General features: G+C 40.4%; 1 protein-coding gene across 12 annotated transcripts in view; it reads right to left on the bottom strand.

Annotated features, from left to right (window-relative positions):
- AOPEP (aminopeptidase O (putative)) overlaps nucleotides 1-20296 on the bottom strand; it is a 514798-nt gene that overhangs the window by 437488 nt on the left and 57014 nt on the right. For all 12 annotated transcript variants that reach the window (XM_058565457.1, XM_058565455.1, XM_058565460.1 and 9 more), the window contains one exon: nucleotides 6432-6585. In XM_058565457.1, coding sequence (XP_058421440.1) covers nucleotides 6432-6585 — 154 coding nt within the window. The remainder of the gene's footprint in view (nucleotides 1-6431; nucleotides 6586-20296) is intronic.

Raw genomic sequence — 20296 nt, forward strand, 5'->3', positions numbered from 1 at the left:
ATCAATTCAATCAAAGGTCTCACGAAGTGAAAAAAGCCACTTATTGAATAAAACACCATGGTAACTTTTCCTAATGTATTTACATAGGTATATAATGTGCTATCGTAATTTAAGCCTGCACTCTCTATTGAAAAGCTTTCATGTTAAATAATGGAGAAATTGGAGGTGAAGAGGCATCTTCACGACAAAGTTAGGGCATAAGTTTAAATTCTAGCTATGAAAACACAATCTTGCAAGGAGGTATTCCATTGTCTTATCTAGAAACACACCATGAGGCAAGACTATTTCTTGCAGCCAAGAACCCCATAAGTTAGAGAATAGTTAGAGGTAGGCAACAACAGACCAAAAAAAACCCAATTTGTTCAAGGGAAAAGGTGAGTTAAATTCTCTCTGGATATGAATGGCACTAGCTAGGGAATGAAGATTATTCCAGCTGTGTGAATTAGCATCGTTTTTCATAATCAAAGCCTGGGAGAAAATGGAGGATTTTAAGGCAATCAAGCTATGGGTAAGGGAGACCATTAAGGCTCCCAATAAAAATGGAAATGGCATCAGGGAAGCCCCAAGTGGGTTCCAACATGGGGATCAGGAAACCTGGGCTTCAGTGGCTGTTCTCAGACTGCATTAACTGTAACCTGAGGCAAGCGACTCAGTATCTGGGGCCTCTTTTTCCTCATCTCTAACATGCTCTCACAAAAGTGGCTGCAAAGAGAGGGGAGCAATTGACTGGAAAAGAGTGTAAGGGAACTTAGTGGGGTGATAGAATATTCTCTATCTAGTTTAGGGTGTACACAATCGTCACAAATTCATCAAGCCAAACACTTAATATCTGTGCATTTTGTTGAATGTTAATTGTACTTTAATTAAAAACAAATAAACAAAAAGCTTAAAATGGCTTCTAAGGTTTCTTCTGGCACTATGATTCTATGACAACTCACCACATGAGACCCTCTACATACAACAGCCATGTTCCTGAAGCAGTGAGGGAACATTGTACTTTTATAAAGACATGAAGAGTCTTCCACAGAACCAGTTATTAACTCAAAAATGCTGTATCCTCCTTTCACACTAGCCTTCACTTGTTCATCTCTGTATATGGGCTCTCTCAATATCCTCAACAAAGCAAGCATATGTAAATAGCTATTTCTTGTGCCCAGACTTGTAATCAAACATTTTAATAGTAAAGATTAATAATAATACTTGGTTGTTCATTATTAATAATCTGTAATACAAATGATCATAAGAATAATAAACAATAACTCCTACCACAACTGCTATTGAAAATTTACTCTGTGCCAAGCACTGTTCTGAACACTTTATACGCATTTATCCCAATTAATCCACACAACATTCCTCAAGAATAAGAACTACTCTTTTTATCACATCATGAGTCATCATAAGCTCCTCCCTCCTAACACTTCTTCTCCATATACTTCATTATGCTTCTTGAGTAAATTTGGATCCTGGATTTTTCTCGAGGCTGAGCTCAGCTGCTCTGTGGTTCTCCAATTTCCTGATGCTCCTTGTCAATACTGCCCATTAATATTGCCAAGAGTGGGAAGAACTGGTGAAATATATGTTAGCCTGGTACATGATGGGAACTAGACCATTTGTTCTCTCTTATATAATTGCTGGGCTGAAATTATTTTACAGGAGGTCTTTCTAAGGAGTAAGAGTGACCATGTTTTACTCAGAATCACAAGATTGGAAATTGCCTCAAGAGGTTCTCCTTCAGCCATCTTCTTGTTTCAAGAAGGCGCTGTATTGAAACCACCTAACACAAATGTTTTCCTGTCATAGGTTCAAAAGAAATCACTAGAAAAAGTCTCCCTTGGGAATGCATATCCTTTTTTCACAAGCCCTTCCTTGGTTCAACAATTTAGTAAATATTTCCTGCATTCCTGCTCTATTCAAGGCACCTGGCAGGGTGCTACAGTGTACACACATATAAATAAATCTCTGATCCTACCTTTGAGAAGTTTATAGTTTTGTTGGGAGAAAAAATTAAAAATTCTGATAAGTACAGTGACAGAGTAAAATGTTTACACAATTTAACATATTTTAGCAAGAAGAGTAGATGCTTGCTAAAAATCGTAAGTGTTCAAAATGTCACCAGCAGCCCCCAACATGTTGTTGACAATGATGTCAATATATATGATGATGCAGTAGGTCAAAAAGCTGGAGGCATTTTCTTAGGGCATTCAGTGTATTACAAAGCAACATGAGATATGCGCAATAAGAGAGAGAAAGCCGAAATACCCTGAGGGAAAAAGGGCTAAAGAAATCAAACCAAGCCAGGAAAGGATTTTCTCATAGTGAAAGGTATACTGGAAATTGGCATTTTTTCAAATATATATATATGTATTTCCTCCCCCCTCTCTCTCTATATATACATATATATATATATACACACACATATCATATATGTATATATATAAAACTTCTCTTCTACCCTGTCAAAGACATAGAACAAGGGCCTCATCCTCCAAATTCACAAAGCAACTTTTCATAGACTTTACAATTCTAAAGATGACCTCTTCCCCGACCAAGTCTTCCCTTCTTTAGGAAGAACAACCTCAATGCCTTTTCTTCTTCCTGGTGCCTATTTTACATGCTTTTAATCATTTTTGCTGAGTTCATCTGAATTTTATCCAAGTTTCTGCATCGTGCTTACACTGTATGGCCCCAAAGTGAACACAATGCTTTAACAAAGGCCCTGAAAGGTTAAACATAATACAAAGATTTCTCTGTGGCTGGAGAAGGTTATGCTGCAGCCAAATAAAATTAATAAACTTTCAACAGTTTACCTAAGTGCCTTATAACTAATGGATTTACTAAAATGCTCCCTCAAAGCAGGCTGGAGTGTGTGTGGAACTGGAGCTGGAAGAGGGAATGTCCTCCCTATAATTTAGCCACATGAACAGTGATGAAAAGTTCAGTGACCAACACTTTGGGACCCAGATAAACACTTTAGGCAAGTGAAAGCCTGTAGTATGTAAGGTCCCTGTAAAAGTTACATTTACATGAATTGAACCGGTGGTCTTAGGAAGGTCTGAGGTAGAAAGGGGGTTGGGGAAGGCAAGGGGCCCAGATGTGAGCGTAACCAACAACACTGCAGTTGGCACTTCAGACAGAGCACCTTTGCTGGCAAAATTAGCATGTAGCCAGAGATGTAATGGAAAAAAACACAAAGCCACCCTCTGATGACTAAAGACAGCATACATGAAGCACGCAGCCGGGGAAGGATTAAGCAAATGTAAGCTATTATTTTATCAGCAGTACATTTTTGATGGACAAGCACAGCGATAAATGAAGGGAAAACTTAGTCATAGCAGGTCAGACATGGAAGGGAGTGTGGGAGGGACTCCATTCCCCAGGTCTCATATTTCCATACAAGGACAAGCTTCTCTGCAATGGCACCCTTGACTTCTCTCCCAAGCTGATCTGACTGGGTCGGCCACTCTGGGCTTTCTCTTTTCGAATCTGCTTGCCCACAGAGAGGGTACTTTTTGGCATAAGGCAGGCTGTGCACATCTGTGTGGTGAAGGCTGGTAGTAGTCCAGCTGGGTGGGTAAATGGTGGGTAAGTTTGTCTAATTTGGAAACGGAGTTTTAGAAAGTCCATTGAGACTGTACACCTGAGTATTCCCTCAGTCCAGCTTCTGTCAATAATACAACCTTTATTTTGCTCTTCTCCTGTCTGTTTCTCAATTGGTTCTGAACTCATGAGGACAAGAGAGGAGTGATATTTATCTCTTCCCCTAAATCCCAATAGAAATTTCAGATAGCATCTCTTCCCAGAATCCCCACTTGATGTGGCCATGTCCTCCTCCCTTCACAATTACGGATGCAAGAAAAGTGAAAAGCCATTTCAGTTGCTTCTGGGCAGCAGAGAGAACACATAGGAAATGGCTGCTGCCCACTCCTCCACCTCATATCTCTGGGAATACGGCTAGGAGGATAAAATAACACATTTCTTTCTTTGCCTTCCCCTAGTCTTCCTAAGGTACACATTTTTCAACTGCATACCTCCTCCACCAGTCAATCAGCCCGGAGAGCACAGATGAAGAGCAGAATCCTTCTTCATCACGAAGAATTTGAGAACCCCGAGCAAAATCTTTATTGTACAGAGAAGGAAAGTATGGCTTTGCCCAAAGAGACATACCCAAACAGTAGGGATGGCACCTTCAGGCTCAAAGGCAGTGTTCTTGACTTCTGTTTTCTGTTTCAACATGACATACTCCAATCACTAACAGTGGCTCAATCATGGCGCTAACTCTCCAGATGGGAAGGTGGATCAGACTCCGGGGGGGGGGACGTGGATGTTATGTACAGTTTTATAGAGTCCCCAGGTAAAATTCTGAATCACCTCTCTAGAGAGTTGAGCCTGGATGTGAATCCAGGGATTCACTCAGTAGGAATATGAACATGAACAAGTTCTCATATGAACATAAATAAGTATCTTTATCTATGAAACAGTGATAATAAAGCCTATCTATCTTACAGGCTTATCCTCAAGACTAACTGAGATGACATTTAGATGAAGATTTTGCCTGACTTCAAACATACACTGGCTTCTGTATCAATTCAGCATAGGCTAGGGTATGCTGCAATAACAACCAACCACAGTGTTTCAGTGGCTTAACACAAAAAAGTTTATTTTTCACTCATACCAGGTCCACTGTGGATCCAAATGACTCTCCAGGGCACCTGTCCTCCCCATTCAGAAATTTGGGCTGCTCACAATTGCAAAATGAGGGCTAGTAGCAGAGGAAGAGAACGCTAGAGGGTCTCACGTGCAATGAAATGTTCCCACGTGAAAGTAACATATATCACTTCTGTCCACAATTCTCTTCTTCCCTTGAGAGTGCATAAGTAAAATCCAATAAGCAACTGAGGATCCTCTATATAGCCCAGGGAAGACAGTTCAAAATAGGCAAGTTACTGAACAGAAAGTGGAAATTACCTCCCTTCCTCCAAAATGCAAAATGTGGGGGCCAGCCCAGTGGTGTAGTGGTTAAGCTCACGTGCTCTGCTTCAGCAGCCTGGGGTTCATGGGTTCGGATCCGCGCATAGAACCTACACACCGTTCATCAAGCCATGCTGTGGTGGCATCCCATATACAAAATAGAGGAAGATTGGCACAGATGTTAGCTCAGGAGCAATCTTCCTCAAGCAAAAAGAGTAAGATTGGCAATGGATGCTAGCTCAGGGACAATCTCCCTCGCCACAAAAAAAAGCAAAATGTGGGCAATAAGACATGCCTGTCATAAGAAAGGGCTCAATGGCTTTATCTCCCAGCAATACCAACCACTACAGTCATTGCAGTAAGAGTGAAAGCAACAGGGCAAAATAAAACCAACACAAAAGAAATTTGCCCTAAGAGCCTAACTTAGTTGGTTTTCAAGGATGAACTAACCATCTATAGCATTACTCTGGGCTTTCTCCATTGGAAGGTACTGACTTAGTGACTTTCCGTAAATAGGAAAAATGATTAAATTGAGCTTGGGTGTGAAAGTCCTAGGAATGAAGCATGATGCAATGACACACAATTAGCACACTTCTGTGTCTTTCATATGCATTCTCCTTCTCTCTTTTGGCTCTCAAAGCTAGAAATAGCCTCTGGGGAGGCTGCAAATGAATATCCAATGACCTATACTAATTTTTTAAAACTTTAAACTGAGGCTGGCCTGGTGGCGTAATGGTTAAGTTCATGTGTGCTCCACTTCAGTGGCCCAGAGTTCGCAGGTTCGGATCCCGGGCGCAGACCTACACACCGCTTGTCAAGCCATGCTGTGGCAGCATCCCACATACAAAATAAAGGAAGATTGGCACAGATGTTAGCTCAGAGCCAATCTTCCTCACTAAAAAAAAAAAAAACAACAAAAAACTTAAAACTGATTTTCTCTGATCCACTCTGAACAAGAAGAAATTGCTACTGAAGTTAACAGAGCCCTGACCTAGCAGGATTCACTAAGGGAAGGCTACCCCTACCAACGCACTGCTAACAGCAGCCACTGGAACCAAATCAACAGAGTGGCCTACAAAGTAATCCATCAGACAAGCAACTTCTGTTTATTAAGTTGTGTTTTTGACCAAACAAGCACTGAAAACCAAAGTTAAAAGGTGTAGAAGGAGGGAAAGTGTTGAACCTGAGGATTCTGTTGACTTAACCAAACACATAAAAATATTTCACCTGACTTCACAAAGGATTTCATATATACTTCTTTTCTCTTTTTTTCTGCATAAACAATATGCCCAGATTTCTGCCTCTCAACAATCTTTCCCTCCCAGTATGGCTCTTCCTGCTTTGATTAATCACATTTTGGTTTAGTTTCTCAGCAGGGATGACTCACATTCCCAGTACTTGGAATAAATGCATCATACTGCTCCCTTGAGTGTTTGTTTTTCAGCATGTTCCCAAATACAAACCTGAAGTCAGCCTCAGAAGGTGAGAAGGATCTCTCTGTTGCCAGATCATGTGATGAGCAGGTCTCTGGCTTCATTTCTGTCCAGGATCCCACTGCAATGGTGACGGTAGAGGCTGGCATTGGCATGGTAACGTAGTAATGCCAGCTTGAGCACCCTATACACAGAAAGAGAACACCCATAATGAGGCCAATGAATGATTTTGAACCTCACTCTGTAGTTTTTTCTCTTTAGGCACTTGAAGAGCTTATGTGATAAGATGGTATGAGCTAATTCTTGGAGGTGGGTCACGTCAACTGAAGGAGCATTATTCCAGGTCTCAGGGGAAGCCTAAGAGGAATGATGGTTTCAGAGTAGCCAAGGAGGTTTGAATTTCCTTGAAGATCAGAGATCAGTCTGAAGCCCTTCAAATGAGGCTATAAATAAAGGGTGGTGGCTGAGGTGGTCACTAAGAGCTACAAACACAGAAGGGCACAGGTTGTATGTAAGAACATGTCTTATTCATCCTTATTTGCCTAGCACAGTATTTGGCTCTGTTCAACAGATGCTCTGTTGAATGAATGAATGAATGAACAAATGAATGATCACTTCTGTGCTGCTAAACTGTTTCGTCTAAACTCAATTTAAGTCAAACCAAAATGGATATAGAAGAAAACAATGAGACTAAGGAAGGGAGATACCTGTGTTTTAGTTCCAACTCTGAAACTAATTAGCTGTGGAAGTTCAAGTCTTATCCCTTATCCTTTTTACCAGTTAATGTATTGGGCTGGTCCCCCATTCTTCACTGAGCAGATGAAAAACAGGCCTAGAGAGGTTCAACAGAGCCAAGGACTCCAAGCTAGTTTGTAACAGGGCTGGAATTATAGCTGGGGCTCCCCACCCCAGCCAAGGGTGTGCCTTCACTTAGCCCAAACTGAAGAGAAAGTTTTTACCAAAGGAACAAATGATTGACAATTTATAACACTATACTTCCTTATTTCTAAGGTAAGAAAATGATTCTTATGTTTCTGAAATCTGAATGTGTCATACAACCTGATTTAATATAGTGTTTTTTTCTGAGCATCTGTGATAAATTGATAGTCTGTCTTAAGGGGAACTGATATCACCTCATATTATGAAACATAGTTCTCCACTCCTCACGTCCGTGTGGTGGGGGACTTCCATTAGAGGAACACTTCTAGCCTCTATTTCAGCCCCTTCCTAACTCCTTTGCAGGACCTATTCTTCTCTTTCTTGTTTTAAGTTTTAGAGGATTAGACACTCATGGAGTGGCCCGTGGTTGTCCAATTTGGTTAGTGAGTGGATAAGATGTCAAATTCAGGGTCAAAATATTAATATGCCTATATTGGCCAGCAGATCTAACATGACATTTTTCAAAGAGCTTTACCAGTAAAAATCAATAATAAAGGTTAGATTTTGATCTCCATATGCTTAGTTGCTTTGTCTCTCAACTAATTCCGAACTGAGGAAGGTAGAGGGGCCATTATTACCCTCTGAAACTCTACCAACTTAGATCCAAAGAAAGACATTACAGAATTCCTCTGATAAAGAAAAAATATTTAATAGGAAACAAAGACTTAAACTTAAGGAAAAAATAAATATGATATCAAGTTTGAATAAATATGATATGATATCAAGTTTGGAGGTCCTTAGAAGAGATACTTGAAGAAGAAATATTGAAAGGTATGCTCAAAACTGCTGGAAATCCATCACAGAGGCAGCCTTTCTCTCAAACTTGCTTGTAAGTTTCATCCTGCTTCAGGAATCAGAATGGCCACTCTTGAGATCACTCTCCCCACAGCTGACTAAGAAGCTGAAGACATGCTCCTCTTTAAAGAGACAACCAAATCCAGTGATGTTAGAGCCAATCCGGTGAAGTGTGTAGCTTCTAGTGGGCTTCAAGGAAAACCACAGCTTTAAAGAGAATTGCTGGGGGGCCAGCCCCGTGGCATAGCGGTTAAGTGCATGCGCTCCACTACTGGTGGCCTGGGTTTGGATCCCGAGCACGCACCCATGCACCGCTTGTCAGGCCATGCTGTGGCGGCGTCCCATATAAAAGTAGAGGAAGATGGGCACAGATGTTAGCCCAGGGCCAGTCTTCCTCAGCAAAAAGAGGAGGATTGGCATGGATGTTAGCTCAGGGCTGATCTTCCTCACCAAAAAAATAAATAAATAAAAAAATAAAGAGAATCACTGCTCTGATCCCAAGCCAGTAAGAAAAGGGTAAAGACAGTCATAGCATCTTGATAAAATCATGACGTGTATCTGACAAGACATGCTGTACTGCGCCCACTTCTCTCATTTTTCTACCTGCCCAAAACTACCTCATTCTCTGCAACCTGATGCCTCCTCATGGTTGCTCCATGAAGAACTTCAGTTTGGACTGGACAACACAATGAGAGTCGGTGCAAGTTGGAGGGAGAGTAGAGATGGAGGAAGAGGAAAGAAGTTGTAGGTGAGGAACTAAATCTTTTGAACAGTCTTGGTTTAAAAGAAAAATCTCGAATAACTGAATTCTCTTAATCAAAGGGCTGGCTCTGGTCATTCCTTCTCTGAAGTATATTTTGGAGTGCTTAGCATGGGCATTGAATTTTCCTTTTCAAAACCTCAGACCCTTAGGGGTTCAGTAAACAAACAGCAATGGTGAGGCTTTCAGGTAAAAATGGAAGATTAAACACATGAGGCTACCTTTGTTTCCTCCCAAAACCCAATTAAAGGACAGTAAAAGGATTTTTTAAGCCATAAACCAACAAGAAGAGGGGCAATAAAATAGGAGACAATAGCTGCAAAATAGTGGAAGCTAGAATGTAGATGGAAGAGTGACGAATGACAGAGCAGACCTGAATCCTAAGTTAGCAGTGGGCAAAGACAAGAATTCACCTCATTTTATCCCCTAAAAGCCCCAAAAGGCTGGGGGTAGAGGAAGTACTAGACTAAGCTGGACTGGCTGAAGGACTATCTAAGAAGGGCTTAGATCCCTGGATGGCCTCCCCAAGTCTGCACACCTGGGCTATTCGCCCATCCCCCATACACCCCAGCAAATACCTGGAGGTTTATCTTCTATAGAGAGTAAAGGAGAGGTCCTCTAGCCTAGGGGTTGCGGGGAGGAGAATGGCACAGTTGAAGGCAAATCAACGGGATTAGATGAACATATGCATATCAGATGCTGAGACCACCAGCCACCTTCCCTTATTTGGTTCCCAGAATGCTGGCAACCAGGCTTCTACCCTCCAGGCAGGAGAATGAAAAAAGCTGTCGCCCAAGAGAAGGCAACTAAGGCTACTGACAGAGAGCTTTCCTATGATCAACCTATAATGAAGGTCACAGTTAGCAAGCCCTATGCGTGCCCTCAGAGCTTCCAATCAGCATCTTAGTTGCCTACTCCTAAATGCCTGCAGACAAATCAAGGACCTCCAGGCATCTTTCAAAAGCCCCTGATGTAAAACTGAGAGACCAAAACAAACAGAAACAAACAACTTGGAGGACAATGACCAAGCAAGGAGAAGAAAATTTCAAAAAACATCAAACATATACACATTAAGAGTTAAGAGAATTGACTGCAGTGCTGAAACAAGAACAGTATAATATTAAAAAGGAGGATTCCAAAGCAAAGAGAATTAAAAACATGATAGAAGAAAAGAAACACTCAATAAAAGGGGTGAGATGGACTATAAAGCTGAGGAAATCTCCCAGAAAGTAGAGGGAGAAAAAAAAAGACAAGACAAAAAGATGAGGGGAAAATAGAAACCAGTTCAGGAGGTCCAACATCCTAGTAATAGAAACTCCAGAAGAAGACAAGAGAGAAAAGAGAAGGGAGAAAATCATCAGTTAAAAAAATTCAAGAAAACTTCCCCAAATTTAAGGAGTCATGAGTTTCCAGATTGAAAGGGCACACAATACCCAGGACACTGAATACAAACTGACCCGTGTCAAGACTCATCATTCTGAAATTTAGAGCCCTGGGCACAAAGACAAGATCCCACAAGCTTCCAGAAAGAGAAAGAGAGAAAAAAATCACATATAATAAGGACATTTTCAGACAGGTAGAGTTTCAAAAAAAATTCAGCTCATCCCATACCAGCTCATCCCCAAAATTCACACATCCCACACCTCTCACCTTCCTATTCTCTGGAAGCTACTAGAGTATGTAAAGTACGCTTCAAAAAGAGGTACTAAACCAAGAAAGAGGAAGACAGAGGAACCAATACAAAAGAAAAGCAAAGAGAACTTGTAGAATGATGGAGAAGGGCGATCCCAGGAGCCAGCTGTGCACCCAGTAGAGAGCGTAACTCATGGCCATCAGAGCAGGTTATATGGCCCCAGGAAAGACTGCTTCAGGAAGATGAAATTGAGAGAAAACCTGATGTATCTGAGCATCTTGAAAGATTTAAACAACTTTCAGAGAGTCTGGGGTTGGTGAATACATAGAAAACTAAACAAAAGAAAAAAACAAACAAACAATAAGACAGCTATTAACTCCATGAAAAGCTAACACGTTGTACAAAAATAATATGTAACCAAAGTTTTACTACAAGACTCAGCTCTGAGTAACAAACATAGATAAAATAATGTAAATGAAGAATATTGATTTAACCAAAGTTATGGCATTAATGATATTGGGAAGATGGGATTTGGGGAAGGGAGCATGTGTGTGATGGGAGGGGAAGAGAGCTAAATCCTTCTCTGCCATAGTGGGAAGACCAACTCTGAACAATCAAGCATCTTACTGAATGACACAGATGTAAACATCAAATAATCAGCTAAAAGAAGTGAAAATGGTTACTTCTGAAGCAGGAAAAAGAGGGTGGAGGTACTGAGGACTGCTATTTTGGACATGGAGTATAATAAACCCAAGAGAACTATTTGGCTCTTTAAATATGCATATTTTTAATATAAAAATTAAACTAATCATTCAATTAGTTAAAAGGTAATCTTAATAGAAAAACAACAACATTTGTGGTTCTGGATACCAATAAAATGATAAAATATAACTCAGAAGGAAGAAGCACTTTAGAGATAAGGAATAGGCACTCACCTATTACAAAACCCCTGTAAGAATGAAATGCTGGCAGTAATTTTTCAGATATGACACACACACAAAAAAGCAACAAAAGCAGAAATCAACAAATAGGACTATATCAAACTAAAAAGCTTCTGCACAGCAGAAGAAACTAACAACAAAATGAAAAGGCAATCTATGAAACGGGAGAAAATATTTGCAAACCACATATCTGATAAGGAGTTAATATCCACCTTATATAAGGAACTCAAACAATTCAATAGCAAAAAAAAAAACAGATAATTCAATTAAAAAATAGTTAAAGGACCTGAATAGACATTTTTCCAAACAAGATATTCAAATGACCAACAGGTACACGAAAAGGCGCTCAACATCACTAATCATCAGGGAAATACAAATCAAAATCACAATGAGATGTCACCTCACACCTGTTAGAATGGCTATTATCAAAAAGACAAGAAATAACAAGTGTTTGTGAGGATGTGGAGAAAAGGGAATCTTGATGCACATTGATGGGAATGTAAATTGGTGCAGCCACTATGAAAAATGGTATGGAGGTTCCTCAAAAAATTAAAAATAAAACTACCATATTATTCAGCAATTCCACTTCTGGGTATATACCCAAAGGAAATGAAATCACTATCTCAAAGAGATATCTACATTCCTATGTTCATTGCAGCATTATTTATGGTAGCCAAGTCATGGAAACAAGCTACGTGTCCACCAATGGCTGAATGAATAAAGAAAATGTGGTATATTTATACACACACACACATACATACGTACATACAAATAGAGTGGAATATTACACAGCCACAAAAAAGAACAAAATCCTGCCATTTAAGAAAACATGAATGGACCCTGAGGGCATCAAGCTAAGTGAAACAAGATAGACACAGAAAGACAAATACTATATGATCTCACTTACATGTGGAATCTAAAAAAAATCAAACCCATAGAAACAGAGAGTAGACTGGTGGCTTCCAGGGATGGAGAGCAGAGGGAGGTAGGAGGGAAATGGGTGACGGTGTTCAAACTTCCAGTTATAAGATGAATAAGTCCTGGGGATATAACACACAGCATAGTGACTATAGTTAACAATACTGTATTGTATATTTGAAAGTTGCTAAGAGAGTAGATCTTAAAAGTTCTCACTACACACGCAAAAAATGTAACTATGTGAGGTGATGGATGTGTTAACTAAGCTTATTGTGGTAATAATTTCACAATATATACATATACCAAATCATCACATTGCATACCTTAAACAATGTTATGTGTCAATTACATCTTAATAAAGCAGAAAAAAAGAATGGAACACTATGCACAATAGACTTTCTCCCTACGTTTTGCATTGAATTTTTGACTGATTCTTTTGCTGCCCCTCTGGTTCTTGTACCATCCATCTAGCACATGGGCAAGATGAGACTCGTGGAAACAGAAGGAACCAAAACTGCTTTCAAGAGAGAACAGTGCTAACGGAATAACAGGATCCTGTCAGATGCCTGCACAAGGTTATGGAGAATTCACACAGAGTACCAATCACGTCACGTCCCAGCACCTTTATTAGAATGTCTGTACCCTCAAGGTGATGTAGCAAGGGCGCTGGAAGCCATAAAGTGATGTGGCAGGGGAGAGGAAGGAGATTAGCAATTTTTTTAAAAAGTCAGAAACCTTAAACGACCTGAAGTTTGGGAGTGAGACAGCAAAAGTGATAACAGAACCTGAGTCCAGTCCAGCAAAAATATTTTAGAACTGTCTTTGCTCCCTCAGTCTTCTCTGAAGTTAAATAATGAAAAGAAAAAGAGTTTTTCAGGAAATGCATTGAAAACATCACCCAAACCCATCTGTTATATGCTCAAGATGATTTTCTCCTATACAGCCCTCAAGACTTAATTTTTTTAGATTCCTAAAGTTCCTCTACTTAGTAGAGCTCATTTGGAATGAACAGCTTCATACTTCAAGCTTTTAAAGCAAAAAAGTTTTCTAGGCTACCAAGTGACAGTCAGATAAGGGCAGATCAATAGGCTGGGCGAAATAAGAACTGGCCAGGAACCTACTTCACAAAGACCCTGATGAGACTCCTCGTAGAAGCTTCTCAAAGGCATCCAGCCCTGGGCTTCCTGCCCAACCCTAGGTGAGTGCTAGAGCCAGTGCTGTGACAACTGAACGCCTCCAGTGCTCTGGGGGAGGCTGGTGTTAGTTCATTACCATGAGGGCATGTCTAGTATCCTCATTTGGTAGAAAAGTCTCTTTTGGGTTGTCTGCTCATGGATTAGTCCACTGAGCCCAACCGTGCATGAAGACTGCCCACTGCCACAGGGAGCTACTCAAGGAATACCTGACCTCATCTTCAAACCAGACTGCAAAAAATGCAAATAACAAGGTGGAAATACTCCCCAGAAAGGAGAGCATGCATTCCGAAAACAAAGAGAAATGATTTCTGGATTATCTATTGTTTATGATAAGCCTGCCTTGCAAAGAGAATTGATGAGAGTTTATTTCTTTTGAATACATCCATTGATTAAGTTCCAGCTCTGGAATCTGACTTCTGGGGTTCAATTCCTTGCTCCACACTTACCAGTTTGGTCACATTACTTAATCTTTCTATGCACTAATTTCCTCGTCTATAACAAGGGAATAATCATAGTATCTACCTCATAGGATTATGTAAGGATTAAATTATATAATATAGAGAGACATCACTAGGATAGTAACTGGTACATAGTAAGTGCTGAAGAAATGTTAACTGCTGTCCGTTGTTTATAGCTGCCTCCCTCTGTGGCTTGGGCTAACTTTCCGGAGGCAGAGATGAAGAATGTTGAAGGTATGGCTGCCACATGTGCACCGAACCCTGTGGCCTGATGAGGCCCACATATGGGGTTTAAGGTTGAATGGCATTAAAACACAGTGCACACAAAGTGATCCATTTAAAGGAGAATGACAGCCCAAAGGGGGCATCCTGTATGACTTCATATAGAATGGACCATTTGGAGACTATTTAAATGGTGTTTACTTTAAATGAGCCATCCTCGATGAAACAGACAGTGAATGCCTTCATTTTTCTTTTTGATTCAATCCACTTGCCCTAGACTCCCTCGCTACACCAGGTGCAAAACAAAGAGAACACGCTGTACTTGAATTAACCCAGAGTTTTTCCCCTGCAGAGGCCAGAAGCCTATCACACCACTGGATGATTTCACAGCCAGGCCGGGATTCATCAGCAAGACTAACAGGGAGGGGGCGGCAGGAAGGGGCCCAGCGGAAGTGGCACTCCCTAACTGCAGGCTTGAGCAGCCCCCAGCTCGCCTCCCTTCAGGACAGATCCAGTACAGCTGGACCTCCTCAGAAAGATCCCGAACACCCTACGCCACCTTCTCAAGTTGGAACTTAGTTAAGGGGGGAAATCTTTATTCTTCAATTGTCACACAAGTAAGACATATCATATCAGATACTGTTCTTATAATCACTCTAAAACCAAAATAAACATAAAACCAAAATAGACATTTTCATCTCCAAAAGAAGACTGAAATTTTCCTTAAAGATGACTGTTTTTTGCAGGTATGATAAGGATTTCAAATGGGCCATTTTTCAAATCGTAAGAGGCAGTTTAAAATTTAGTTTGAAAATACTTATAACTAGAGAGTGTTAAAACAATTACCCTAATTATTTTTTCATTTACTACTCTAACAAACTGTTCTATGAATAGTTATGAAGATTCTATCTTCCAGCAGAGGAAGAGTAATCATCAGTGAAGAGGAAAAAAGGAAGAACATGATGGAACACTCAGTTCATGGGGGGAGAGAGAATTTTTGTGTGTGTGTGAAGAATATCAGCCCTGAGCTAACATCCCATGCCAATCCTCCTCTTTTTTGCTGAGAAAGATTGGCCTTGGGCTAACATCCGTGCCCATCTTCCTCTACTTTATATTGGACGCCGCCACAGCATGGCTTGACAGGAGGTGCATCGGCGCGTGCCCGGGATCCGAACTGGTGAACCCCAGGCCTACAGAGCAGAGCGCACACACTTAACCGCTGCGCCACCAGGCCAGCCCCGGGAGAGAACATTTTATGCTAAACCTGTGAAAAACTTTGCTAATTATTTGAAAAAACCACTTTTATAAAAAGAAAAAAGTTTTAAAAGAAAAAAAGTCAAGATATACTGTAGTCATTTTTTACATATTGATCATGCCCACTAATAGTAAATTAAATACAAAATTTCTGGAAAGGCATTGTCCTATTCTCAGGGGTGTCTTGGATAAACTTATTCAACATACACCCAAGGCACAGCCACACCACACACAACCACTCTGCTTCCACAGAGACAAAAGCAGATGATTCATCTGTGCATTAATTGTCTTTGAGTTAAGCATCACAGAGAATTTCTTATATTTAAAGAGTTATTGTTTTCACTGAAAATTAAAACAGGCATTTAAATTCTTCCTATTAAAAGCATCCACTTTGTCTTTTAACCTTTGCCGCCGTAGGTTAGACAAACAGCACGAAGCATTTGGAAGCATCAAATTGACACACACTTTTATTTAACATATCCTATTTCTCTACTTAGAGAGAAGAGCCCCTGTTCTGTAGCCCCTGCTTCTTTCCTACCTCAAGACTGCTTCTTTCTCTAGCCACTATTTCTTCATTGCAGAACTTCCTGCCCAAACAATTTCATACGTCAACCTATATCATTATTTTGAAACATCTTTGTATCACAAAGTAAAGATGCTTGACAATATTTACAGGAACATGTATCTAAAGGAATATATGTATTTATAAGTGTATATAGACACACTACATACAATTTATATATTATATATATATTTTGTATATTTATTATAATAAATATAATAGATATATAAAAAGGAGGAAAGCTCCCCGTTTTGGTTGCTCTTCCTCTCTTGGCTTCCTTCTCCAGGTCTTTCAGCAAACCCCAGCAGTTTTTCTTTCACTACTTTTTAGATGCCGAGTCTACACGTTCTGGTTTTATGAGCTAGTGCCACCTCTTGAATACTCATGGCGTGACTGTCTTTCGTTAGTTCTTCTCCACTGTTGCTTAAGGGTGGGAACAGGCACCAGAACAAAGGAGACAGTAAGAACGCCCTGGGCTGGTATGCACTGGCACTGCCTAACCAGGGCATGTGTCAGGTCATGCCACCACTTCTCAAGCACTGATGCCACCCGGCAAGGCTTCAGGTTTCCCTCCCTGCAACATGGTACCGCCTAAGGCACAGGAGATCCATGAGAGAATGACCTTCAAGATCATTCTTGTGAACCAGGTAAAAGAGCGCCACCTACTGAACCAAGAACACAAGCGCCTCCATAGGTTTTGAGGTTTTCCCTTGTGGCTAATAAATACCTAAAGGAATACGTTGCACCAGGCTTGTTATTCCAAGTCTCAACCGCCATTCTGACCTACGACACAGATAACCTTGTTCCCCTTAAACTTAAGTACAAAATGGACCAGCAAACTGGACACCAAATCATACTGCTCCAGATGGTCACAGGTACACTTTAGAACTTTACTCACATGAGAAAATTCATGACTGTCATATCTAAGACAAAAATCCAGAGCCACAGGAATTGGTATACACATGCCTGCTGGAATCATCATTATCCAAAAGAAATCAGGATGACTTCCTGTATGCTGAGTATGGTAAGTGCAGCTCTAGGAGGGCAAGCAAGAACTAGTCAAAAGCAAACCAAAAATGAAAGAAAGAACTGACAAAGATTGAGAAAGTGCAAGGCCTTATGTGAGACCTTATGAGGGAATGTAACAGAGCAGAACACGGTCCTCAATCACCAGGAGCTTTCTAGAGAGAAAAGATGAATGCATTCACTCTGTACTCCTACCCCTTGAAACACACGTATGTGTACTAGCCCAGAATAAAGTTTCCTCAGTTCTAGAAACAAGGCGCTTTCCCTACTTTGCATTATCTCTTTGTGGTGAAAACACTTAATCATAACCCTTCCTAAATGTCTTTTAATTTACCATTTCCTTATACGTAATTCCTGGTTGCATACTGTGGGAGCAGTCTAAATAGTATTGCTCATTTTAAGCCATGAAGAGGGAAAAAAAGTTGGCTGTCAACTGCACACAGAAGGGTCTGGACCCTGAAATCTTGGCTTTTCTCTAGAATTTCCCACACAAAGTCAAGAGAGAGAACATCAGAGCTGGTCTATTGCGCAGGCCAGAGAGTAGCATTTTGCCCAGGATGAAGTAATGTCTACAGTCTCTTACTTTTACACAGAAAGATGAAATCAGATCCTATGCGAGGGCACATATAGTTTTTAACACCTTTCACTTGTTTACATGCTTTTTCTCCTACATTTGGAGGGAGCCTAAATTAGTCAGTCATGTTCATTCACTTGAGGCTTCCCATGAAAAATGCAAGTGGAATATTTTGTTTTTCTAGGAAGTAGGAATAGACTAAATTAGACTCTGCAAAAATAAAACTAAGCAAAAAATTACCAAACGGGAAAACGAGAATGTACTACATCAATTTTTTTCTTTTAAAATCTATTGAGCCTGGAGAAAAGGCATAAACTCTAATCAGAAGTATAACTAAAGAAATGGCCCTGTGACTTTTGTCACTATTGTCACTACCAGTTGTGGTTTTAAATGCTTCTTCCATGAAGGTATTACTTCTGTCTGATTACACAATACATTTATTCAACAAATAAGTACTGAGCACCTATTATAGACAAAGCACTGTATCAGGCATCAGGTCTCCGTGCTTAATAGCTTAGCTACATTTTGGCAGGGAATACAGGCCGACAGTAACACACAGGCGAACATTTCTGTCTGCCCAAATAACATTATGCTGAGGAAGTTAAATAATAAAGGAGCCAAACAAGTCAATCTCAATCTATGACCTTGACTTAGCCTTCTTGAAAAAAGGACAGTGACTTCTCAGCTAATAAAATTCTTAGGCTGGTCATCACCTCACAGTCTAAACCATTAGCCTTTCTTTTTAAAAACAGCTAGGAGAAATGATTTCCCTCATGTAGCAAGGACTCGGAGGTCTTCTGATTTCCGCACCCTGCCCAAGGGCTGCTGTCATTCCTGTTATCTGCCTCATTACATTATGCTGCTCCCAGGTGCTTTGCCTCTTTCGGGAAATCAGCTAGTGCCTGGCAAATGTGCTAATCAGGTTGATGTGTCACTGTGATGGAAACTGTGACTGCCGGCTGGGTTTTACCGCTCATGTTTTCAAAGATGGCTCATCGTTTTAAAGGGCATGTGCACAACAGAGTGCACGTCCTATGAGACCAATCTACCAATCTAGAAAACATGACTTGAAAAGGAAGTAGCATCATCTTGTATCCACATATCCTTTTTCTCTGATGAGTGCAGAGACATTTGGAGACATTATTCCATACTCAGAACAGCCATTTTGGGTCTGGCAAACCCCTTTTTTAGTACTCTTTCCTGGTTGTCCTCTGATAAACCCCAGCTGTGGGTTGCAGGGGGAACTGCAGTATTAGGCATACAGTTCCTTCTCCTTGTCTAACTCAATCCTCCGTCAGTTTGAATTGGTAAAGTCTGCTCAGCAATCATATAAGGTATAAGCGGTATGAACATAAGCAAATCCCAATTAGCATCGACTTTATTTAACTCTGTCCTGAACAGGTAATTCTGAAAAAAAAAGGTCCACAGATATATTCCCGGAGGTATGAAAATTTTTCATGAAAATTTTAAAGTCATTTCTTGTTTTAATTTTTGATAATAGTCTTCAAGTAGATAGACAATGAGAGACAGATATTGAAGGGGTCAGAACACTTTTTTCTGTAAAGGGCTAGTTAGTAAATATTTTAGGCTTTGCGGGCCATACAGTCTTTGTTGCAACTGTTCAACTCTGCCATTGCAGCACCAAAGCAGCCACAGACAATGGTCATGTTCCAATAAAACTTTATTCATAAAAACAGGCAGTGGCCTGGACCATCCAGATATAACTGAGTACTGCCAAACAATTTTAGAGTTTACATCTGCATTAATGTCCATGATTGCCCAGGGACGTGTTGCACTGCTGTAATTATTGAGAGAATGGGGAAAGAACATAAGGGTGATGCTTTTGGTGAGGAAAGTCTAAATGACATCACAGCATGCTGTGTAAGCAAAAGCTTTACAGTACATGGAAGAAAAGTGGTGGAGAACAAGATCACGGCGTGGCTCAAGGTAGAACAGGCACAACTGTCTCAAAAGAACCTTATGGAGCTGTCAGCAAAACATCCATATTGTGAGAGGCAATTTCATTTCAGCAAAACATTAATCTTAACATTAAATTTAAGTTGTTCATTTGAATTTTATTGATTTAATAGTTTGGTCTGTGTTTTATTTATACTTTTACTTTGGCTTTATAGATGTATAAGAGTTATGAGCATACAGAGTTGATATCTAGTCTTATGTTCATAGTTTTAAAAATATCATTCTAAGACAAGTAATTTAAGTCAACCCTGGTGAATCATGAGTTGTTTTTTTTTTTCCCCCTCCAAAAAGAAAAACAATGCTCAAGTTTGAGAAACATTGCCAAACACAAGCCTTTACATCTGAACTGCAGGGCTAAACCATGAATAAAAGTATGTAGGCTTGGTGAGGTGGGGGTAGGGAGAGCCACACGGCATCTTGGGAGGTATAGTTATCACAGGTACACCACCATAGAGAGAAATGGAGGCTAGAGGAGTCCAGGTATCAGTCCGGCTTGAGACTGCAGCGTTTCATGTACTTAATCAATTCAGCATGTCAGGGAACTAAGCAGAGAGGGCAGAAAAAGATCTTACGTGAGCCCAGCAGAACTTCACTAGACAACTGCCAAGAAGACACCAGAGCCTGGATAAAGGAGCTGTGT

The sequence above is a fragment of the Diceros bicornis genome, chromosome 22 (assembly GCF_020826845.1).
Source record: "Diceros bicornis minor isolate mBicDic1 chromosome 22, mDicBic1.mat.cur, whole genome shotgun sequence".
NCBI classification, from domain to species: Eukaryota; Metazoa; Chordata; class Mammalia; order Perissodactyla; family Rhinocerotidae; genus Diceros; species Diceros bicornis.